Source organism: Xiphophorus maculatus, chromosome 17, assembly GCF_002775205.1.
Source record: "Xiphophorus maculatus strain JP 163 A chromosome 17, X_maculatus-5.0-male, whole genome shotgun sequence".
In the NCBI taxonomy this organism is placed as follows: Eukaryota; Metazoa; Chordata; class Actinopteri; order Cyprinodontiformes; family Poeciliidae; genus Xiphophorus; species Xiphophorus maculatus.
Genome location: NC_036459.1, coordinates 2,672,925 through 2,698,625, shown reverse-complemented (window position 1 = coordinate 2,698,625; position 25,701 = coordinate 2,672,925). Strand labels below are relative to the sequence as shown.

Here is a 25,701-nt window from a genome sequence, read left to right as displayed (position 1 = left end):
TGATCCGATGTTTCCACTGTTACGTTAAAATCACGTTTCTTTCTCTTTTTTAAGAATTGCTTGTTTGAAAAGCATCAAACGTCCAGCTGTCCCTGCAGGAGTCCCACTGGGATCCGTCCCAGGACCTCTGCTTGGTTTGAAATGATGATTTTACTGTAATTTCTCAATATGAAATTAGTACTAAAAGTTCTGATGTTCTAGTTTTAACAGCAGGAAAACAACCAGAGCTAATTTTTGGTCTAATTTTGATTATCTTTATGTTTTTATTTCTCCTTTATTGTTGACCTTTTCATTTCTCAACCACTGGAGTTTCACTGCCCAGCTCTCCGGTTTGCCTCGTTGTTTTCAAAACAACATGGTGGAGAAAATATAATCTGTGAAATTAATACTGTCTGTAGCTCCGCCCACAACCTTCACGTCATAACCTGTGATGATCTCTAAAGCCTGTCCAGTCTTATCAACTGGACAATAAATGTCATTTTAAGGCCCTGATGACACAATCTGACATGTCTGCTTGGTAAAATATGTTGATATTATTCCAAACATTCTCCAAAAATCTTAAAAATCGACTTCCTGCAATTTAGATTTTGCAGTTTCACATTAATTCCTGTAAAACTTTTTTCTCTTCTGCTGTAAAACATTCGTCACCTCCTTGTTACCTGCAGGCTGGATCTGCAGCATCCTGATATTCCCTCCATGATGTATTTGCTTTCCATGTGGCTTGCAGTTAATTTTTCATACTTCTATATTTCTGAATTATTTCCAGGTCACGCTGTGCACAAAGAATTTGGTGCAGAAAAGAGCCACTTAATGAAGACATTAAACTTATTGTGTGTGTCTCAGCAGCTCATGTGGGCTATGGTGCATCATTAAGATAAATAACATATCACATCCTCTGCCAAAACCCCGACACACACACACACACACACACACAGCAACACACCCGTCATGGAGCTTAAGGTTGTGTTTTAGCAAGAGGACCATTTTCTGTTTACCCCTCTGGCTCTCCTTGTCTCATTCTCTCTTTATCTCTCCCTGCATCTCTGTCTCTCTTTCAGCACAAAATGGCAAATTGCTCCATTTCTCACTCACTCCTCTTTCCTCCACCGCTCATCCAGTCATCTGGTTATTAACTCCAAACACATTAAACCAACACAAGCGCCACCAATATTCCCTGGCCTCTCCTCGTCGGCATAGACACACACATATACACAACAGACCTGGGATTTTACCAACAACAACGAAAAGCAGCTTCATGTTGGACCCAATTAACACTTTGGAACCAAACCGGAAAATCTGGGAGATTATTCAAAGTAACGAAGCTCACGTCCAAATCAACTCCCGCAGTTTATTAATTTTGGCTTCTAACTAACCTAAACAGGCTTAAAGAGATCAGTTAAAGTTTGTGTTTTTGGAAGCGAAGCAGCGATCCGGATATTTCTGGGTTTTAGGGAAACGACTGGCGTTTGCTGCAGGAATTTGGTTTTCCAGGCTCTCAGACACCAGATGACAAAATTAATAATGAGTGGAGGATTACACCGATCCACTGATAACCACTTAGTGGTTTGATGAGAAAAACTGTAGTTTAGCCAAAGCTTTCAGTGGGAATTAAATCCTTTAATTAATCATTTATTTACTCCTCTTCATCCAGCGTTGGTCCAGATCTGATTTAAAGTTATACTTTGCAGTTTGAGAAAACAAAGAATTTCCTCAATAAGCAGCAAATCCATTACATGTATCTAATATAATGTAGCAGAGCAGCTAGTGCAGAAAATAAAAATGTCTTTTCACTTCCTTATCCAGAAGTTTAGAAAAACATCTGGAACTTCAACATTAATGAGGTTGAGAAGGAAAACTGAACTCATGATGAGGCGCTTCTTAAAGAGAAACTTTATCAGTGCTAATCACAGCTGCTGGGAATTTGCTCTGATAGGAAGGAGAATTCAGTCGTTTTCTCGTTTCTCAGCTGCTTTTCCTTCGGTTTTAAACGCTTCATCCTTTCCACTTTATTACACATACCAGTAATCATGGACAGATCTGCTGTGATCTACTTTTATGAGCAGAATACCTTGGTTTGTACCAACATCTGGTAATAATTTCGTGTCAAATTAAAACATATTTTCGTAGAGAAACATGTTTAACACGTTATCCAATGGATTAGAGTGATTTCACACTGATGTAACTGGTGAAAACTTCAAATATATAACAATTTTAACACATTTTTATGGTGTTTTGGCTCTATAAAAACATAACAGTACAAACAGAAATCAGGCAATCATCACTGGATCAGGTCAGACCTTATTCAAACTCAGTTTCATACAAACAAACCTCCAAATGTTTCCGTTAAGCATTCAGCCAGATAAAACATGATTTAACTCATTCTACCAGGAGGACATCCGTCAAGATGAGTTAAAGTTTTTTCTGATTCTTCATTTCCTGAAAGGTTTTTACAGCTGGTCTTCCCATCCAAAACGTTTCGCCTTATACACAGGAGTCAAACTCCAGTCCTCCAGCCGCTGTCCTGCAGTTTTTAGATGTGCCACAGGTACAAAAGACTGGAATGAAACGGCTTAATGACCTCCTCCGTGTGTGGATCAGTTCTCCAGAGTTCTGCTAATGACCTAATTATTTTATTCAGGTGGTGCAGCAGAGGCTCACCTAAAAGTTGCAGGACAGCGGGCCTCCAGGACTGGAGTTTGAGACCCCTGAGTCTTTATTTATCAAAAATTTACTTTCCATTTTTTATTTGTCACTCTCAATATCCACGTATGCTTAGGAAAATGTAAATAAATTTAATGCAATCATTATTAAAGTTAAAAGGTAAAACAAAACCTGAGTTATTCAAGTAATTAATATAAGAAACTTGTATGAACATCTGTGCATCATCAGCATAGAGGTAGAAACATAAAACAGGAGAACTGAGCCCTGTGGAACTCCACGGCCAATTCAAACTAATGTTATGTTTAATAATGTTTTTTCTTGAGCTGTGTGTGTTTTTAAACTACATTTAGCTTTAAATTTTCTCTCTTCTGTTCCTGTCAGTAAAAATGAAGATGCTCAAACACAAATTAAAATTATTTGTGTGTAAAAACAAAATTAAGTGGAGGACTTAATGTCTATTAATCTAATTTATTACATTTCTGACTTCCTGACTTGTAAATAAAAAAACAATCTTGCATTAAAACTTGACAAGTATTAAATATTTTTCTTTAATGCATCATTGGAAAATACGTTGAGGTTTCATCTTTCTAACACCTGCAGCGCAGCCTCGACTTTCACACCTTAAAGCGACCGAAACGATGAACAATTTAATAGGAAGATTTATGATGAATCATTTATAAGCTCGATACTAACAAAGTTTCAGAAAAATCTTCAAAATAACAAGAGAAATCCAGAGAAACTCGTTGGAAAACAGTTTTCTTCACTGCTGCCTGATGGAAGAAAACAACATTTTCAGGTATAAAAACGACAAGCGCATAGAGACACATCTAAGTGATTTTTAAGGTTTGACACGATTATTTTCTTGGATGAAGCCTTCGCAGTGCCTGGAGAGATGTGAGCCGGCATTACGAAACAATAACTCTTCCATTCACATCAAATCTCTTGTTTATTAAGTTAGATTATATCAGATTAACTTCTGCTCGCAGAACGAAATCAGAAAAGCAGCGCTGTCATTTTCAAATCCAGCTCACAACACTAATTTCCCAGAATTTAACGAGGATTTATTTTGTTTTCCCACGATCCGGTCCAGGCGTCCTCAGAGAGACTTTATCACGTCGCGTTTGTTTCATCCGTTTGCTGCTCAGGTTCCTTTCAGGAATGACAGAAAAGGCGACTAATGAGGATGCAGACAGAACCGACACTAACGAGCTCACACCGATCCGAGCTGCTACTTTACCACGAAACAGAGACTGTGGGTCAGCGTGAGGCGAACCAGGAGGGCTCATTTGCCCCAAATGTTTTTTTCCGCCCAGCACTGTGGCTAAATTAAAGTAAACAGAGCGGAGCCGGAGAGGCCACAGTTGAAATTTCAGCAGAGAGGCGGAGGCAGATGAGGCCAAACGGCTTACCTAACCAGCAGCAGAGAATAACAAGGCCAGAAGAGCTCAATCAAAACACTTCCTCTCAACGCCTTCACCTCTCAGCAGAGAAAAGATGAGGCGCAGAGACACAGAGAATGTCATTTTGAGCAGAAGAATGAAAAGCATGATATGTGGCTCCCCACCGACGACGCGATGCTCTTGACTCATCAGCCATAAAAACAACTCATTTCAAGGGTGCTGAAGGATGGGAGGGAAGAGGCTCAACCCGGGGAGGCGGGGCCATCCGAAGGCCAGAACAAACATCCAGGCAACACGACGAGTCGGACCGGCGTTGGCTCAAATGACTCAGAGGAAGCCAGAAAATAAATCAATCAGTCGTGAGGAGCAGAGGGAGCGTCTTTAGGAAAGAGGAAACCAGATCCAGTTTGAAGCATCTTTTGAGTTTTACTGGATCTGTGTTTCCATTAACCATCGAAACATGAAGATTCAAAAAAAAATTCACTCAATTCAGAAACAACAAGTTTCTGTCCCAGGATGAGAAGGAGTTTCAGTCGTATCCAAACACTTTCTGTGAGTCACATGATCAACAACCAGATGTTACTACTGCCGGAAACGCTGAAGAAGACAACAGGAAGTGGTGGGAGGATGATGGTTTGGTTTTTTCGGACAATGTGCCGCCGGCTCCATCAGAGCTCTCACAGCATCACAGTTTAGAAAAGGTTGTTAAAATTTCCCACAATGTAGGCGGGGCTTGTCACTCCAACATCTCCTCTGATTGGCTGAATTATGATTAGAACAGTCTACATCTGTCTCTGCTGTGTTTTTAATGACTTTTTGCATCAACAAACTTATTCTCATGTGATTTTAATGTCATTTCTTGTTCAATAGAATCACTGGAATTATGATATTTAGTTTTTTCGCTGTTGGCAGAACATAAAGGGAAACTCAGCTGCTGGTAAAAACTAGTGAACCTGGATTATCTCTGACAGGATCTGAACACCTGTCGGTTGGGTTTGATCACTTTTTACCGTCTTCCTGCTGCAGAACGTCGAGCTTTACAAGCACAGGAGGAATGGAGAAAATCTTACATCAACGCCTTTAGGATTCCTGGGAGTTTTTCAAAGCAGGACTTGTTTTTTTCCATTTTCTATTAAAACTGAAGGAAACTTTTGCTTTGCTTTTCCCAAGGTAATCGTGGAATTTCATGTGCTTAATAACTTGCCTCATTTTAAAATGTATTTCCCGTCTTATTCTTATGTTTGTCTCTACGACTTGTGAGCATCTCACAGATAATTATTGCAAATTTAAGCTGAGAAAACTCCTGAAACTGTTTCAGGCTAAAAAACGCCAAAACGAAATAAATAAAAGATCTCTGGAGCTAATCATCAATGATTGATAAATGACAACAATCTCCACAAAAGAATGTATTTACAAAAGATTTCTAACCTGAACTGTTTTCTTTTCTGGAGAAAACCTAGAAATTAGTTGCAAACGTCCCATAATTTATTGCTCAAATCTAAAGTTACTTTATTTTCATAACTGATAACCACATGTTAAAAAGTTTATTCATCAATTATTTATAGCTTATTTGGACTATGATGCATATAAATAAATTTGTAATTATTCATTATTTATTAGAATGTGACATATTTGGCCCTCCGTAGCCATTGACCTTTTTTACCTTAAATTAAGTAAAAATCAAATTGGAAAACAGTTTTAATAATTTTTCTGTCATTTTTAAGCCATTTCCAGCTTCAATTTCCAGAAAGTGAGTGAAAAATCAAATGATTCATCAACCATTCATAAGAATCGTGTAAGAAATTAATCTCTGGATATTTAGCATCCAACTTTATCCCTCATATACTTAGATTTTTAAACTGATTCTGCAAAAAAAAAAGCAACTAGGAAAGTTTAAACACCAGAAACAAAAGAAGCCATGCAGGTTAGAGGTGAATAAACACGATGCTTTATGAAGAGTCGAGTCAGAAATGGGAAGTAAAAGCTGCTTGTCTTCCTGATTATTCTGGTTAGCAGTTGGACGGAGGCGTCACGTCTCTCCTCCTGTCAGTCTCTCCTCCCACTCCCCGTGTCTCATCACAAGTGTCATCAGCACCCACTCTGCCTGACGCGTGTTAATATGGCAACACCATTGTCTGCCCATTTGTTGCTGCCGTCTCTATTGTTTGCTCTCACACTTGACGAATTCATCAAAGGGAAAAAGAGAGAAAGGGAATGGGAGGGAAAATAGCAGCAAATCACGCCGTTTTCGCACAATTGACTCTGCAAGTCTGTCAGGGTGCGTCTTTGTCTTCAAATGGTCCACAAAATATGAGCTGGCTTGTGTAATTTTGCACGTATATGATGTGTTCAGCCATTAACCATCCTGGAATTGGCTCTTAAACAGCAGCCACTGAGCATCCATGAAGTGAAAGTGGTTCTGCGCCACGTTTGGATGGAAACGCTGTTTTCCCTTCAGAACCAGCAGTAAGAAGCGGTGTGTGTGTGTGTGTGTGTGTGTGTGTGTGTGTGTGTGTGTGTGTGTGTGTGCGCGTGTGTGTGTGTGTGTGTGCGCGTGTACCTTTGCTCTGTGGAGGGTTCTGGCTGCGGTCCCGGAGGATGTTGATCTGGTAAACGGCGCCGTACGGCTCAAACAGCTCCTTCAGCTCCTTCTCCGACCAGGAGCGCGGGATCTGACCCACAAACATCTTGATGGCATCCGGGTCCGGCTGGTCCGAATGCTCCAGCGCCCCGTTCATCTTCCCGGCCGTGCCGTTACTGTCGGACAAGCAGAGACACACAACGTTACATCCCAGAATGCAACAGCTGCAACATCAGGATCCTCCATGACGGCCAGAAGCTTCTGAGCCAAAACAAAACACAGAAAAGGATCACAGAGCAGATCTGAATGAATCTGTGCTTTTAGCTACAGAGCGATATTAGGTACAGACTGAGATGAAGTCAGAATATTGGTAAAATAAAGTTGCAATGTTACCAAACCAAAGGTGACAAAAATGCAAAGTTTTGATAGTTATCAATGTCTGAAGTGTAACAGACTCGGTCGTTTCAAAGTCTTTGATTTGATGCTGATGTCTAATAAAGTATTTTCTTATTTGTAAAACCAATACCAAAGCATAACTTTCACATTTTAATTTTTAATCATTATATTTGTGTAGAACTTCTCATAAAATGACTTTATTACGACCTTTAACTGGAGATATTATGACTTTACTCTCCCATCATAACAAATTTATGCCGAATCCCTAAAACGCCATTCTGGTATCGTCACAAATTTATTCTTAAATTATTAAAAGAAACAAATGATTTAAATGATCTGGAAGGAGAAATTAGATCTGGAAAAAAAGCCTTTAGCACCAGAATTTTTTATTTGTAATCTTTTTCAGAGAAACCGCCGACCACATATGGAGCAATTAAACAAAAAGTCACAGTTCCTACAGAAATAAAGCAGAACAGAAGGGAGGGGCCAGTGGTGGACTCCTGGGGTCAGAAAGCAGCTCCTCAAATTTACATAAGTTTCTGGTTTAAGTGGTAAAAACTCAAAAAGACAAAGACGGACTGCAGAATGAGAAGCTTGGTTTCAGTTTCGCTTCAGTCCGACCAGCTAACGGCTCCTTTCAGTCCCTATCAGAGCCGTCCCACATCGCTTCAGGTCAAACAGAAAGAATTAGATCAATTACCTGCCGGCTCCCTGCAGTGATTTTAAATACCGAAGCAGATCTGAGAAATGTTTCAAACTCCCACACGGTTAAAACAGAGAAAATCCTCAGGACGAAGATCTTCTGTCCTGAACCTTGGAGATCATTTGTTCTCAGGAATCTTAGAAAATGCCAAATATCTCAAATCTGCAGAACAAATCCAACAGTTTCATTTGGAGTGAAAAAGCCTCTTCACACCATAACAGGGACAGAACCAAACTAATAAAAGTCTCGGGTTCCTTCGCGGCTCCACACTGCCGGGCGAGGCGGCTTTCAATTCCGCTTTTACCGCCCGATATCCCTGAAACCGGCAATTTCTACACTCACTGACCTGACATCAGCAAACTGACTTCACTCCGATGCTAAACGTGATTTCTGCAGGCTGCAGGCGGTGCAGCGACGGATCTTCAGAGTCAATAACTCCAGTTTCATTCCTCAACCGCCAACAAAGCCACAATACAAACCTTCACCATTTCTTCTGCTGTTTCTCCATAAAAACATACGAACCGCAGAGAGAAGTGGAGATGCTTCATGAATGCACTCACAGGCCACTTTAATAGGTACACACATTCAGTTGCTTGTTAATGCAAACCATAAATCAGCCAATCACATGGCAGCAGCTGGCTGCAGCAAGGCGTGTAGAAATGCTGAGTCTGGTTTGTTTTAGTATTTCACAACCAGCCGACCTGCTGGTAGATGAGCCACAGCAGCAGGAGACACTGACTGTCTTTCCTGTCAGCTGCAAACAGGAAACTGAGGCTACAAGTCGGCCAGAACTCGACGACAACAGTTTGGAAAAACATTTCACTAAAGAATTTGGTGAAAACTACGGATCATGGAATGGACTGTTATCCTGGATTAGCTTAGCTTCTTGGCCATCGTTTAAACCCCACAGCCCAGCAGAGTGTTGTTGCTAACATCTCCAATCTTTGATAACCAGAGCGGACTCGTCTTTTCATGACGTCTTCCAGCAGGATGATGGATGTGAAATGAGGGACGACGAACAACAGCGAAAGAAAAAAACTTTTCGCCACTTGGTGTGAACCCAAGAGCCATTTTTTGTGTCACTAGCTTGACGTTTCACACGAATGAATTTCTCTGGTCACTTGCTTAGAGGAGGGTAAACATGGCCTAAAGCACCTAAAGCACCAGGCCACCAAGCTCAGATCCTGGTTTCCTGAACACAAAAACAAGCTTCATGGGCTCCATTGTCAATAGATATTGATCCAATAGAGCAGAGATTGGTTTGACATCAGTGATTTGTAGATGTTGTGTCAATGCAAACTGAAATCTCTGGGGAACAAACACAAACCTTGTTGAAGGTTTAAGAAATGGAATCCAACCAAATACAACATTTTCAAATTGCACACCTGAGCTGTCAGGTGACCAAATCAGGGAGTTCAGCCTTTTACACCTCACTAGTAATAGTTTAGACCTCTGGTTCTCCTACCAGAGTATCTTCTGGTTCTGATGACCTCAGGGCTTCATGGCAGCCATGTTGGTGGGTTTGGGTATATGGGGGATTTGGGCACAGCAGATACTTCCATGCCCCATCACTCCAGCTGCATTTCCACATCAGGGATGCATAGAAAATCCAGGTGAAGTGCTTTCACCCTTCTCCAGTACACACTAACAACACTTATCTTCACAAAACACACTTGTCCGTCCATGAGTCTGGAATGCTAACGCGAGCCGGTCCCCTTTGTTCAGATGTGTAAAGACGAAGAAAGACTCTCGGTACCGAGGCCTGATGGACTGCAGAAGGCAACAGAGCATGCACCAGGAAAGAGACTCAAATGGCTGCAAACACACACACAGAAACACACAGCCATCAAAGTCTGTGGTCTGTTTAAAATGGCAACGAACCAATTTGATGAAACCAAGTCAATAGCCATGTTGCTTTATTGCTCTACTTTCCCTTTTGTTATTCTGGGCATTAGAGAGGAATTGCATTATCTTAAGAGGGAAAAGCAAAGCCAAATCCCAGGCTTGGCCCGCTGACAACACTAATGCCACATTATAAAGCTTAGCAGGAGTAACAGAGTGAGAGCGAAGGAAGAAAGCGGGGAAAAGTAAAGAGAGATATAAAGAAAGACTGGGTGGGAAGGAAAGAAAAACACATCCAGACCTTTGAACGCGGGCCATCCATCTTTTGCAGAAAGAGCCGAGGCGCTCGGCAGAAACGCCCCATTCCTTAAACGACCTAAAGGACATGTCAAATAAAAACGCCAAGACCGGGGAGGGGAGTCAACGAGCCAAACCCGAGCTAACTGTCCTCAGGGCAATAACCGCTACCCACTAAGCTGTCCGATAAATCGTACAGGCCCCGGCGCGGAGGTAGCCGCCGGGTTGTGGCTGATGGGAGAGGAAAGGAGAGAAGGGAGGAAGGAAGGAAGGAGGAAGGGAAGGAACGAAATGGTCGCAAACTGTCGCTGTGTCCCGATCAGAAGCTGATGTTCCCAAAAGACGACTGGACCTTAGGAGCGCCGGCGGTTGCCGAGTTCAGACCGCAGAACATCATCCCTTCACCCTCTGACACACACAGCTGATGTTTCAGGAACTTAAGAGGAGACAATCCCTCTTTGTTGGCTGTTTGTGAGGCTTGCGGGGACCGAGCGAGTCCGAGGGGCCACAACACAATAGCCAGTGTCAGAGGAGCGCCTTCCTCGTCCAGGACACTGGACAACATTCACTCTGCCTGCGAACACAATAAATAGCTTCACGCCGCAAGCCGGAAGGCGTACGAATGCTCACAGAGCTATCTTGTCTAGATTGCATGCTCCATCTTCTCCCGAGGTGGTTGGAGTAGGCGACTCTTCCTAACTATGAAGGAATGAGCGCCCCTGTGGCCAAGAATGACAAGGTGTTATTGGAGGAGCTTTAGTGTGCGACTGCATGTTTGCGGAAATGTGTGAAGCTCAGCAGGAGAGTGTCCTGGGGCTCGGATTAAGTCGTTGAGTGGATCCACTGCTGCCATGGCTTCTCCATCACCCTCCCTTTTTCCCTCCTCTTCCCTACTTTTCTATCTCTCCCTCTCAATTTGAGCCAATTGTCTGCCTTAATGGCTTAAGTATTGCTTCCATCTCTCCAGTCTCCCTGCAGCATTGGGGCCACGGCTGAGGGCTGAGCTACACTCAGTGTGCTCGGTCACACTGTAAGGAAAGTGTCTGGATGGGTCTTTGAAGCAGCTGCTGAGGGCTGTTATTCCCACATCTGACGCATCAAACAGCAGGCTTGTTCAGCCGAGCTGAAGCTGCTCTCCACTGACCAGGAAACCTTTTGTTCCAGGCTCCTTAAAACAGCAACTCGGCAGCAATCCTCAGCAGTTTATACAGCGAGACACCTTCAGACTCACAAGTAATCTATGACTTTATTGGACCGGATTAGCAGGAGGAGCCAACAGGAGGTTGAAATAACCACTGAAAAATGTTCTATGACATCATGAATGCACTGAAAAACATAAATAAAGATATTTACATTCATATCAACCTGAATCTCTTTGGAAAGTCAATTGAAAAGAAATAAACCTTTACATTTAAAGTGTTATTTGTTTATCTCTCAAGAGTTAATGACAAAACCCAAAATTCAGCTTCACTAAAGATCAAACGTTTTCATAAGATATTAAATACAGAAATATTCTCTACAATCTCCTGAATACTTCTGTGTTTTTTGTTGAGATTATCTAAGATATTGCTAAGAAAATGCAGCTTTGGAAGCTGAAATACCTCAGAGAAATGCTAACTGACATGCTACTGGCTGCTCAAGCCTTTTCCTTGGTGCTGATTGGCTGAATCCCCACAATAAGGAAGGCAGTGGATGTTAGCTTCTGTGCTAGCGCTAACACTGAGTGCATTAAGGCATATTAATGTATGTTTGGTGTTTGAACAATAAATCCTAAATGACTTTGGATTTATTTCACAATTCTCTCAAGGCTGCAGTTGTCTCTGCTTATATCTTTTCAGGTTTTCCTTCCACTTAACTTTCCGTTAGTACGCTCAGAAAATGCACTGTGAACAGCTGGCTTTTCATTAATCACCTTTTAACCTGTTTTGTTGATAAAGATGCTTTTTCATTGTAGTTTTGTCAGCCATAATTGTCTAAATTAACAGAGCAGATAGTTGAAATAATAAATCAAAATGTGTCATTTCAAGCTGGATTACTGACATAAATGATCATAAACAGAATAATCACTGGTTTTATCTGCACAGTAAGGGTTTCATGACATAATCTACCAAATAATCTCAGTAAATTTTCTGAATTTCCATTCTGGTTCAACATCGAACTGGGAGTTTGTTGAGATGAACAGATCTGCGTTGATTCAGCTGCTTGGACTTTATTCTGATCCTCAGAAAAGCAGAAATCTGGATCCTACAAACCGCCAGGAGCTGCATGAGGAGTGAGGCGGATAAGCTTTCAACTTCTGGAGAGAAATCCAGACTAAAAGATAAATCCTTAAGTTACGCTGCTACTTTTTGATAAAGTCTGAAACAAAACAGTTAAAATATCTAAAAAGCCTTGATCTGGGGTACAGCAGTGTGTTTCTAGTCTGTAATCAGTTTTAAAGTGTAATGAATGCATTTGGGGGTATTTTTTTAATCTTAGGTCTTATTTTGTAAATTTTGATGTGTTTTCTGAAATTGAAAAACTGTGCAAATTATCCAATTTTGTGCAAAGATTACAAACTTCAGTTCTTATTTACTTAATCTGTAAAAACTAGTTGCCAGGGCTCCATATTTATCACCTTGCTGGAAGCTCGCATGTTTTTTTTTTTGTTTAGATATTCTTCCCGCTGTCTGAGCTGTAAATATGTACTGGGAGACATTTTGAGCAGAATTTATGATGGAGTTTTCCAAGAACTGTCCTGCAATGACCTTCATGTAAAAATACAACCTTCATGTTGCCTAGAAGTGAATTTGGAGCTGAAATAAACCAAACAGAAGAAGAAAGTGTGACTGCAACAAGCAGCAGAGAGCCTTTACCAGCTGCGATCCCCTCTGCTGGCCTGGTTCACAGCTGGAGTCCGAAAGGCAGCAGGACAGAAATGTGCAGCATCCGCCAGCGGGGAAGAGACGGAGGCAGGTAAAAGCGTGCAGATGAGCCGGGGCGAGGAGTAAGCACAGCTCAGAGCTCAGCGTGCGGCGCCCCTCAGAAAGCAGCACACGTGCGTTTACATGGATCCCACATGCGTTCACGCACGAGCTGCAGTTCAGGCTGGCTGCGCTGATCCCCCGCCGCTTCTTCCTTCTGTTTCTGCTCGAAAGCACACATCCTCTCCGACTTCCTTAACCCTGCAACTGCAGCACGCTCAGACACACGACACACACACCCCGCCTCATGCACTGACACACGGCTCGGCGGCGGGCCGGGCCGCCGCATAGCGCCGCTCCTTGGCAGCATGTTGGTGGGGTGTGTAACAGGCCAACAGGGAATCTAATCTTGTTGACAAGCAGAGTGAGAAGCGCCAGCTCCCTCTCTGGAGGCACAGTGACCAAGGTCAGCTGCTAACACCTCTACACACCTCTGTTCACCGATATGCCGTCACACAGAGACAAACACTCTGATCACTGTTATCTGGACACAAAGAGAAACACAGAAGTCATGAATCCATTAGTCCTCATAATGGATCCACACTGTCATTGGTTTCTGTTTAGTTTCTGTCAGCCTCTTTGTTAAAAAACAGAGGAACACTGACGGCATTTCCATTTCTGTGAAAAAGCATTTCCCCCCTACAAATATCTTCTTTGCAGTTTTTGAATGATGGTACCAAGAGTTTAACCCGATACAACGTAGCCAATAATACTGGGAAATCTGACGTGCATGAGGGGTCAGACACTGATGTTGGACAGCCTTATGGTGTTGAGATCAGAAATATAGCTAATCTGAAATCCACATGATGTTTGGAGAGTTCACAGTTGACTTTAAATATTTAGGAGGGAGGAACGTCCATGACTGGACTTTTTGCACCAATCAGGGTTGATTTCACTCATGCTTGTAATGTGACTGCATGGCTAGATGATGAATGTTTTACATCTGTAGCAAGGGAAGTGACCAACACCTACATGTAATGATGGGGAGGAATGACTAAATATTTTCAGATACAGTCCAACTCATAGCAAACAAAACGTAAATATTTTTGAGGCAACACAACACATGACAGAGTTCTGATAAGTTAGCAAAACTGGCTAGCTTGCTGAGAATTGAAGTAAAGGTTGAAGGAATAAAATGTATTTTTCTTTTCAGTTTTTAAATGAATACTTTGTGCTCCAAGAGGAAATGTTGCTACATTTGCCCCCCAACAGCAGAGCCGCTCCGCCTGAAAGCATGAAACGGTTTGAAAAGTGCTAATTTCCTCCAGACTTTTCTGCTGCTGTAAAAAACAAACTGCAGATACGATGATCAACTTCAGCACAACTCACAACACAAGCAGCGTCGCTTTCTCCCAGACGGCCGCGGTGGGGCTTATTCTGTCAGACAGTGAAAGGCGAATTAGTGAGCCAAACTAAACGCGTGTCAGTCAGTAGTGACTGAATTATGTGGAACACCTTCAGTCTGTAACAGACTTACAGCAGGAGCGGACCGGCTCCCAGGGGCCCCGCGCCAGCCAAACCAGGGAGTGTGTGCTGCCTGTGAATCACTTGAACTTCACAATAAACAGTTTTCCACCCACATTAGGTGCAGTTCTGGCAGGCTGCAGCACATTTCAGGTTCATTATCAATATTTCTGTGCTGCAGCTTTGATGGAGCCTGTATCTGCGAATAACTGTGACCGTCTGAAAGGCTCGGCTCGATGCGGGACCGTGTGATTGCCTCAAACGTCTACATGTGTGTGAGTGTCTATGCGTTCGTGGTTGCCATGGAGACGTGGCAGCACATGTGTCGCAGAGAAACGATCAGATAAATGTCACAGTTGCTTAATGAAGCTGCACCGGTGCCCTGACGCTCAGCTAGCTCTGCGCTAACGAGCTCCCGCACGCCGCCGCCGCTAATGAGAGGAGACACTCACACGGCGAGGGGAACGCGTCTCATTTGGCTCCTTTCTCATGTTTTAGGTCCAGGAAAGAAGATATGGATTATTGTTTTCTATGAATTAAACGGCCTATAAGATAGTTGTTAAAATCCAGTCAGCAGCTTTTATTATCGGTTTGTTTCTGCCGCTGTGTGACAAGAACACATTATGACAAATTAAAGCAAATATTTATGTTTAAAACCATTTTATTAGAGTTCTAATAAAACTCTAATAAACATTATGCTAAACATTTCTGGACCAATTCAGAGTTTTCCTTTTCTCAAAACTAATCTTGGTTGAATTGAATATAAAACAATCAGTGACGGTAAAACCAAGAATAATACATTTCCTTCAAAATGAAAAATATTTTCCATGTTATTGGACAGAATAAATCCTGAATAAAAATGATTTCAGTATTTCTCCAAGACAAAATAGATTTGAATCATTTTAATGCAGAAGAAAACCTAAAATAATTTCTCTGGTTTTACCAACCAGAAAATCTAGAATCCAATAAAAACTGAATATTTGGATATTTGTTCAAATACCAAATATATATAATATGCATTAATACATAATCTTGCCCCGGCTTACCTCTCTGAGCTTCTCCACCCATATATACCATATCGGTCTCTTAGGTCCGCAGATCAGCTGCTTTTGGAGGTACCGAGATCAAGAAGGAAGCTCAGAGGGGACAGGGCTATTTTTTGTGTAAATGCAGCTCAGGATGACGTGAAAATGATCCTTTTAACATCTTGAGAAACTATTGTGAATTTTGTTTGCTTATTTTTGTCCAAAAGTAGCATTAGCATGCTAGCATAGCAAAACATTATTAAACATTATTTTGATGGACATTATTTTGTGCTACTCAAAATAGTTCAGGTGAATGGAAAATTATATCATTTGTATTTTTTAACACCCCCAAAAAAGCCAAACAGAAAACAGTGAATTTTAAAGTGTAGTTTATAGAAGTTAGCTAAACTAGCTTGTCGCTACAGATTTGTTCCAGGATGAAAAACTGAGGAGAAACTGTGAAGGTTTCCCAACACGGTGCAGAACGACTGACCGTTTCAACCTGCAGACCAGATGATCCAGTTCAGCGCAGATCAGACAGCAGCAGCCGGAGCTTCGCTCACCACCAGGAGGACCTTATTCTGTTACCACTTAAAGCCAAGCAATGCAGCTCTGCCAAACTTCACAGACTATTTCAAAATAAGAGCATGTGTGAAAAGGCTCAGCATCATTAGTGGATCTCACGCCACGTTTAGTTTTGAGATGTTGTGATTTGGCTGGTTTAAGTTGGTCCAGATGCTAGAAAGCTTCATGACACAGCAGAGTGTCGTTCTGTCAACCAAAGTAAAACCCAACTGGGAACGAATGTTACAAAAACTGATGAAAACATGCAGAAATGTCAGTCAGGTATTTAGAAATGATGCATCTGCTGGAGCCTTGGAGAAAATGTATTCGTCTCTTTGTTCCTCAGAGACGGAGTCAGTAACTCGGTTATTTTCTATCCTTCATCTTTATAGTCTTCCTCAGTAAACACGGCTCAGTTTAATGTGTAAGTGCTTTTCAGTGACATACATTAAACAAACCTTGGAAATAGGTAAAGCTTTGAGCAGATCACTCCTGAATTCACACTATTTCTGCAGCTCAGACTCAAAACAAGCCAGAATCCAGTAGAAACATCAGCATTGAAACCATGTCTGTGATTCAGCTGCATCAAACTGCTGCAGCTGACGGCTTGTTCAGACAGACGCTGATGAGTGAAGCAGCTCCACAAGTTACTCATCGCCTCTTTACATACAAGCTGCAGCTTTTCACATCGATCCCAGGAGCCTTGAGGAAGAAGAGGGTGAAGAACATCGTCGCATGCGGAGGCGGCGGCGGCGGCGCCCTCCGGAGTGAAAGTGGTCATGAAGAGCTAAAGGTAACGATGATAAATAGATTCATGCTGATTGTGACCAATAAAGGTCAGCTGGCTTTGATTAGGACCAAATGTTCTGCAGCTTTTTCATTATTTTATACTCATTTTTCGTATTTTTGGTATTTTCGGCTTTTGCAAATTCACACTAATAAAAAAAATCAAATATGATCTGATTCCTCCAGAAACTCTGCTGCAGGTTTATATGTCCCAGTCTTTAGATTACTGTAAATTTTCACCCAAAAACCTACAAACTTTGACATTAATTTGATATTTTTCAAGAAACAAACTTCTCAGATGTCGAAACGTTATAAACTACAGAAAAAAATTAATTCTGCACAATTAAAGGCAAACATTTACAATATTAAAACTACTAATCTGATGTTTAAATATAGTTTAATTCAATCTGAAAATACAATTATTACTAGTAAACCTGTGGTTGAGCTCTCCATGATGCCATTCACAGCCATAATTAGACTTCATATTAAATTTAATGTATTCTCATTCTTAGATTATTGTAGATATGTATATTTGTTTGGTTGGTTGTTTTTTGTTTCATAGACGTTGAAGGTTTTATCTATTTAAGGTAATCTCTAACAGAATTGCGACAAAATATCTGATTTTCAGAAGAGAATATCTCAATTTTAATATCTTACATTCATGCTTTTAATGTTGGAAACTTGTCAAATTTTTCTCCTAAGCTCTTGACCTTTTGACACTATCCTGGTATTTTCTTGTAAATTTGTGAAATTAATCTCAAACTTCCTGGGTTTTTGTCAGATATGAACGACTCTGTGGACATTTTTAAACCTTTTTATCGACACCAACTTCAGAAATCTGTCTTCATGATTGACACATGACACATAAGGAACTCCTGGCTCACTGCGTCTCTGTTTAGCTGTTCCTCTCCACTGTCGCCACATGCTTGCTCTCCTAAATTAACGTTTTGCCAACTGGGAATCAATAATCTGTGAATCTGACTGTATAATGAAGTTTCTGTTTTAAACAGACAGAAACCAAACAGGCTTTGCAGAAGGAAGCTGCAGAAAAACTAATCTTAAAAATGAATATTTCTGTTCATGTTCTTCTTATAGCTGTTAGTAATTCTGATATGTTTGATCTGGTCATTAAAATTCAACCAGTATCAACATGCAGGAAGCTGACAGCTGCAAGTTGAAGAGGTCAAGAGAAAAAGAAGAAATTCTAAAAAATTATCCAATAATTTCCACACAAAATAAGACAATATTCTTACACCCAGATTATTCCTCGCCTGTGGCCTTTAGCTCTGGTATTTTCCATATTTTCACAGCTTTTTAGTCATGAATTATTCATCCAAACAAAAATCCCTGGGATCACAAAACACTTTATGACCTGAATTATCTCCATGCATGACAGCTGACTTCATCTCTGCCTCATTGTTCGGGTTGAATTCGTCTCGGTGAATCCGGTTATTTACTGTGACTTCCTAAAAGCTGAGCACTGGGAAGGAGAACTTCCTGTTTGGATCAGATCCCAGTCGGGGATCCAGTGATAACCCAGCAGCTTCTGATGCAGCGGCGGCTGAACTGCTGATGAACCTGCCTGCAGATAAAAAACGCCGCTCTGAGGTCAGACGGCGCAGATTTGACCTGGATGTGATCAGCAGTAATCTGGAACCAATATATTGATAAAAAGTTTAACTTTGAGGAAAACCTTCTCCCTACTGCTGCAACAGAGCAGGTCCCTGAATTATCTTCCTTAAATTATGCTTTCTAGCTCACATCAGCATGACTGAGAGTTTCTGTGTGTGTGCGTGTGTGTGTGTGTGTATGTGTGTGTGCGTGTGTGTGTGTGTGTGCGTGTGTGTGGTGTGTGTGTGTGTGATGGAGGGAAGGAAGGGGAAAAGGAATTAAAGCATCTTAAAGCCTCAACAGCAGATTGGTCAAATCCAGGCAGCAGCAGCAGCAAATTTCCCCCTAATCTCCTGCACACTTCCTCTCCTCTCCACCTCCTCTTCCTCTGCTCTTCCTCTTCCTCTCCTCTTGCTCTTATCGCCTCGGAGTGGGAACAAAAAGTGCGGGGTAAGAGTGGCTGGGGGCGCTGGGTGTCAGGTAGGTGGGCGCTTCCTCAGCCTCTCTTATCTGCGGTTGGGAAATAAAACTGGGTCTCTGCGCCGCTCGGACTCGTTCTCTGGTGTTTGCGATCTTAATTAGCAGCAGCTCGCCGCGCCGTGTGCGCCTGCGCGGCCGGCGCTGAAATGGCAGCGGCTCTGATTGTTTGGCATCGCTCCGCCGTGGCAGCGCTCTGCCAGAAGTCATCATCTGACTCGCCGACAGGGACGACGGCCCGTTTGATTAATGCTGCGCCACAAAGCAGCACCACAACGGTGCTGCAGCAGCAACAAGAACAACTGTTCAGGCAGCAGAGAGGTCAGAAAGACGCAAATTAAATGATAAAGCTTCCTGGTTATGAATCAAACATTTTATTTAAATTATTGGTTTATTTATATCATTGGTTGTATGGAAACTAGTCACTCGTACGATCGCTAATGAAGCTATTAGTAATCAAGTTAATGCATTTTAATGACTAATTAGGTGAAGTTTGATACTATTTGATTGAAACTCCAAAGTTTTAGTGTTTCAGTGAATAATTTGTGGTAAGTCAAAGTGAGCCATGATTGGTCAATCCGCTGACTGATTGATGATTATCTGAATAATCGGATCATAACAATTAATCGTTTCACCACAGGTCAGAGGTCAATATTCCTGCACTTGGTCCATATAAATACCAGATTATACAGGATTAGAGATTATTTAACCTCAGGGTAGTGTTATGTATGGAGATGTGTCAAACAAGAGTTTCATGAATTTCATATTTCTGGGTGTTTTGATGGTACAAAGCGTCGCCTCTGTCTGGAGCTGCTGAGTTTGTGGCATTAAAACCCCTCGGCGCGCTGATCCACGCCGGTCGTGACACCTCTACAGGGACAACGGAGCAGAAAACCACAGGGTGTGGAGGTAAAAAAACGGAGCGATAAGGTCAGCCATGTAGTCACAAAGCGAACAACACTGATTTAACAACACGCCTCCATTTATTCAACTGGCTTTAGCCCAATTCTGCCACATTGTGAGCAAACCGCTGTGCTGTTTGCAGAACGAAGGTTACAAAAGCTTTGCATCGCCTCCATTAGCATCTGGAGAGGCTGCTATTTTCACGCAGCGCAGATAAAAACAGGGAAAAGCTGCTGAAATGGTCTGTGCACCTGTTCTCTGAAGGTTTCAGACGGGCTGGGATACTTTAATCAACCATTATTACCCACACACACACACACACACACACACACACACACACACACACACACACACCCACACACACCATGCCACCTACAGAGGAAGGAGTGGTTCTGGAGAGAAACTGGCAGCAAAAGGAAGTGGAGTGGAACACGGAGGAGACAGACAGAGAGGGGAAACTGATTTATTCCCAAGCAGGGAGGGCGATGTTTGTGTTCGCTTCCAGAATGACGGGAGGAAGAAAAAGTCTTTCGCAGCCGAGAAGTTCCTCTTTCTGTGAGAAAGCACATCTGTAAGCTCTTGTTTGCTCTGTAATTTGCCTCGTAGATCATTTCACGGTGGTTGCAACTGAACGCGTTTGTGTTTTTGACCTCAGGCTCCTTTTAAAAATAAAACACAACCGAGGCGTTTTGTCCACATCTACAACACATTCCTCACACACACACCCCACACACACACACACACACGCACACACACACACACCACACACACACACACACACACACCCCGCTACCCGGCTCAGTTCATACTCTGCTCTCCTTCATGCTTTCTCTTTTGTTTTCTGTCGTTTTAAATAGTTTTTTTTGTTAGCATGTCCTAAATGCTCCAAACATTGCAGTTTCATCTAAAATATTTTGTTAAATATTTTGTGCAGAATGTGAAATTCTGTAACATGTTTGAGAAATTAAATTAAAACTTTAGTGTCAGAATTAAATCCTTCCTTTTTAGTTCAGTCTTATTTGATTTTGTATCAAACCAACCAAACCCTATGAGCAACCTGTTCCCCTCCTGGCCTGTGGGGGCGCTGCACCAAGAACAAGAAAACCTCTGAAGACGCCGAGAGCAACTTCCTTCTTCACCGAAAGGAAACTCAATGGAGGCGTCAGATTTTAGCGGTTGGAGCATTTCTCTTTAGTCTTTTGCTAACGACTCCTGCTAGCGCTAGGCTAGCACATTAGCTTTGGTTGTTTTTACCCAGAATGCCCTTCACCGTAGTCCACTTCCTGCTTTTGGAGCGGTCTCTGGTCTGCTTGGTGTTCACATATGCATTCGCACCGAACCAGAGTTCACTTCAACCAAACCCAGACGGAGGTTTGGAGGACCAGAGGTCGATTAGCGTTCACACTGAACCAGACTTTCTATGCAAACGGACTGGAGTTGAATTAAAGCGGACTGAGCAGAGCTGGTGTGAACATCTCCTTCGTTCAGTCCGGATCAGAGAGGACGCTCAGATGGGAACATTTATTTTATCGACTGATTTAGTGTAAAATTGAAAATGTCTGCACCAAGTAATCCGTCAAAATGATGGAAGGCCTTAAGATTTTTCTGATTTAAAGAAATTGATCAAAGACAGAAAGTATTCTGGTAACATGATGACCCCGGCTGCAGGTCAAACCTCTTTTTTCTCTGAACCAACAAACTTCAAGGCATCTTCTTGCCCAACATGTTTCACAAATCAGAAAGGTTGTGGTTTATTTGTTAATTAGTAAAGTTCCTGCGTTGACCTCTTTGGACCATCTGCCTCTTCTGCTTTCAGCACATTGACAATCAGTTCATAAAATGCAGCAATTCCCAGTCTGGGTTGAGAGATTCCCAGAGAATGGAGGCTCTGCCAGCCTGATGCCCACAGGTATAATGATGCAACAGAAACGCTGCTAGTGGAGTGGCTGGGTGAGATGAAGGTGGGGAAGAAGTGGATAATAGCATTAAGGGGCATTACTGTGGGTGGGGTGTTCATTTTCATTAGGTTTTATGGGTTGGAAAAACATTGTCATGCATACCAATTAGAGCTGGAACAGATGGTCCAGTGTGGTTGGATGTTTCGTCTCCTGCAGACGCTCGCGTGTGTTCGGCCCGGCAGAACCGACCGAGGCAACATCACCGGTTGAGTCAACAGGAGGGAAGAGTTCAGGCTGACAGCTGCTCCTCCGCTTCCTTCCCGTCTCCTTCCCTGCTTCCTTCCCGCTCTGCCCTCCGTCCCCGGCCGGCCCCTCCAGGGCCAAATTAAACCTTGATCAGTCTGTTCAACAGCCTCTCCGCGGAGGCAGCCATATGCTGACATATGCTGACCGGGGGGAGGAGGGAGAGGGCTCGTCTAATTATTCACATGCGTGTGTGTGTGTGTGTGTGTGTGTGTGTGTGTGCGGGTGTGTGTGTGTGTGTGTGAGCTCCGTGTCTCTGTGAGGTCCCCGATGCAAACACTGTCAAGTCAACACAAAGGTTTGACTGATGTGGCTTTCCAGGGGCCAAACGTGAGAGTTTTTCCACTGAATCTAGATGCCAGTTTTCATTTTTTGGTCCAAGTTTGCTTCTTTTCCAGAAATGTATCCATGAGAGAGCAGAGAAACCTTCTACAGAAGCAAGTAGATGCTTACACGACATACTAATAATACATTTTCCTCATAATAATGATTCAGATGAACAAGTGGCCTTCGACGCATACGTGTGGAGATTTGAGCATTGGGAGCAATTCAATTAATTCAGCAGCCAGAAACAACAACCTTCTCTGAAAACTCAATATTTCAGCACTTAAAATGTTTTGCAAATGAAAGATTTGAAGAGTTTTCTTTTATGGTGTCATAAAAGACGCATTTTAAAAGCTAATATTCTGCTACAATGAGCCAAATGGAAAGACAGAAAAAGGAGATTAATGTGAAAAATTATTAATTTATAGCAACATTTGACCCAAGATCTGCCTTAAAGAGCAGCGGGTAATAACTTATAAACATGACATTCAGAACTAATGATTATATACGTATATAAAAAGGCCATTTTCAGAAGCTGTTCAGTGTAAATATGCACAGAGATAAATGATCATATTTATCAGTAAACATAAACCGATGGATGTTCTTCACCTGAACTTTGTTGTAAATCTTGAAAATGCAAATAAAACATCATAAACTTCCAATAAGTTGATTTTGAGTAAAGTCGTTTTTGTGACTCAAAATAAATCTCAACTAGTGGAGCCAGAAAAACCAATCAGTTCTGCAACCTTTAGGCTGACAGTCCAGTGGACTCGGTTGGGATCAATCTGCTCCACCTCCAGCTGCTGTGGTTCTGACCCAAACCAACCTGTTCCCCTCCTGGCCTCTGGGGGCGCTGCACCAAGAACCACTGAAGGAAACGACACAAAAACCTCTGAAGACACTGAGAGCAACTTCCTTCTTCACCAGATGGAAACAAGATGGAGGCGTCAGATTTTAGTGTTGGAGGATTTCAAAAGACCAGGAGCCATTTCTCCTGCTAGCGCTAGCCTAGCACATTAGCTTTGATTGTTTTTACCCAGAATGCCCTGGGCTGTAGTCCACTTCCTGCTTTTTGAGCGGTCTCCGGTCCGCTTGGTGTTCACATAAGCATTTAAACCGAACCAGAGTTCACTTCAACCGAACCCAAAGGCTTGTAGGCGGATCAGAGTTCGACCAAGAAAACAAATTCACATTTCCCCAAACGAACCGGGTTTTTAAACAGACTGGAGTTGGATTAAAGCAGACTGAACAGGGATGGTGTGAACCAAGCCAAGCTCCTCCTACTGTAAACTTGTCAACTTTCTATGAAATGTAAGGACTGAGGATGTAAAGAGGTGAGGAACAAACCCAGATCAACACTTTGGACTGGATTCATCTGGATTCCTCACATAGCTGAGATCTTTGAACTGGTCAAACCATTTTATATGTCAAACCTCTGAAAATGAACTCTGTCTGTCCAGTTATCAGTGCAACCAGTCTGGATTCTCTTGCCTATAATCTAAACCAGAGATAATTGACTGCACCATTATATAACCAGTTGGACTCCATTGAATTTTCTGGGATATTGCCTGAGGTTTTGTTGAGTACAAGCTTTCAGTGCTTTGAGCCATGTTACTGCTGTAGAAGCTGCAGGTTGAGAAACAAACATTTGAAAAGCTCAGAAATAATCCCCGAACTATCGACATGGCTGGATCAGTGGAGGGCGAGTGAGAAACTATGTTTTCTTGTGCGTAAATTGAGCGAATCGGCCCTTTAACACCCTCCCAGCGGACGCAGTCCGACACTTCAAAGGCTCCTTTGTACAACTTCTCGTCTCTTCTCGCTCGGCTTTACAATCTGCAGCGGCGGAGGGGATACAGGTGCGCCTCCCCGCTTCTCAGACGTTTTCATGAGCAAAACGCGGCGGCTGCGGCGTTAGCCACGGCTCAGTGGCTCTGAATGGGGAGGCGCTAACAGGCTAGCGCTTCCCATTGATCTTTGCTGCTCACTAATAGCAGACAGTGGAGACTCTGGCTCTCCAGGGCCATTAGGATGCATGAGTGGGAACCGTGCTAAATGGGACAATACACAGAGGTGTGTACAAGGGTAAATACACTCCAGTTCATTGGCGGAGACAGATCCAGCTGCTCACATTCCTCCAGCTAACCTTGGGGTTGCATTACCCCGGGTGTTTGTCTAGCATGCGTTGTGATATACGGATTACGCGCGGCGTGACTGATGCCGCTTTATTTAGGGGCGCCGTTACATTTCCAAGCTATTATTTCAGACCTTCAGGGACAAGGCGTGGATTTGAGTGTGACAGGACACACACAGATACAAACAGAGGAGTGTTCTGGTGCATGGGCAGAACTCCATTCTGTGTCTTATCTCCTGAACAGTAAGAGGAGGAAAAATGGAGCGGCCTGTCTGCTCTCCATCCCTCTAAATGTTTAATGAAGCATCCCTCTCTGTCTCCCTCCCTCCCACTGCTGCCTCTCCAGCTCTCACCCATCATCTACTTCTGCTCACTCCATCCCTGTTTGTCTACGTCTCTCTTCCTGCAGGCGAACACACATCACACAGTTGCATTGGTCCAGGATGAGATCTGAATGCTGACGAGGGTCGAGAAACTTCGGATCCAGATTTTTCCAAATGTTTGTTTCCACTTAACTCTTGTCTTGACGCCTGAGGTTGGGCTGTTTGTGGGTCTTTGTTCTGATGAGACAGTCTGGTATGAACAGTATCCTGCAGACCACTCGCACATCACAGTCACATCTGGTGCTGTTTAGAAATCAGGATTCAGCTTTTCAAGATAAAAGCTGCTGTTTAACCTAGAGTTCAGATTGTCAAATTTTACCTACAAGTTCTTCGTCTTTATCTGTGACACCTAAAAAAACTAAGCAGACCAAAAAAAGCTGCTGCTAATGATGAACGCTGATTAAACTTTTTATTTCAGGGTCTATTATTAATTTATTGCATTTTAATTGAAACTATACTGACAAAGTAAGCAATATTTTTAATTAAAAAAATTTAGCTGCAAAATCTTTGAATAAATAAACACATGAGTTCAATAACAAATATCTTTATAGTTTTTAATCTGTTCTTTTACAATCAGCTTGGAAAAGTGTTTCAGGAAACCCTGATCATTCATGGAGCTTCTTTAGAAATGTTGGTATTAGCTACATGGTTAGCACTGAGATGCTATTTTAGGCTTTAGTAGCTGCGCTGATACGCTAACTGCTTTTAGCACAACAGTAGTCTTTTCCATGGTCCGATCAGTTTGGTTTGAAGCTGACATTAAAACCCAGCAGCTTTATGGGCCTTTAATGTTAGCAGGTGTCACTTGTGCGTCTGATTTACGGTTGTACCAGAAACACGTGAATACAAAGGTTCTGCCTTGGGATGTCCAATTTTATATCTTTAAAAAATGTGATTAATTACACCAAAATAATTGAAATGAATCTGTTAGAAGTCCCGGCCCTAGTTTTAATTGACTAATATCAACATTTTACTTTCAGGCTGAA

General features: G+C 42.3%; 1 protein-coding gene across 19 annotated transcripts in view; it reads right to left on the bottom strand.

The window, feature by feature from the left end:
* Positions 1-25,701, bottom strand: part of celf2 (CUGBP Elav-like family member 2) — a 210,299-nt gene that overhangs the window by 82,295 nt on the left and 102,303 nt on the right. For 17 of the 19 annotated variants that reach the window (XM_023350405.1, XM_023350406.1, XM_023350410.1 and 14 more), the window contains one exon: positions 6,622-6,818. In XM_023350405.1, coding sequence (XP_023206173.1) covers positions 6,622-6,818 — 197 coding nt within the window. Of the gene's footprint in view, positions 1-6,621; positions 6,819-7,738; positions 7,968-12,735; positions 12,759-25,701 lie in introns of those variants that run through there. The other 2 variants (XM_023350417.1, XM_023350416.1) reach the window with 2 other exon arrangements.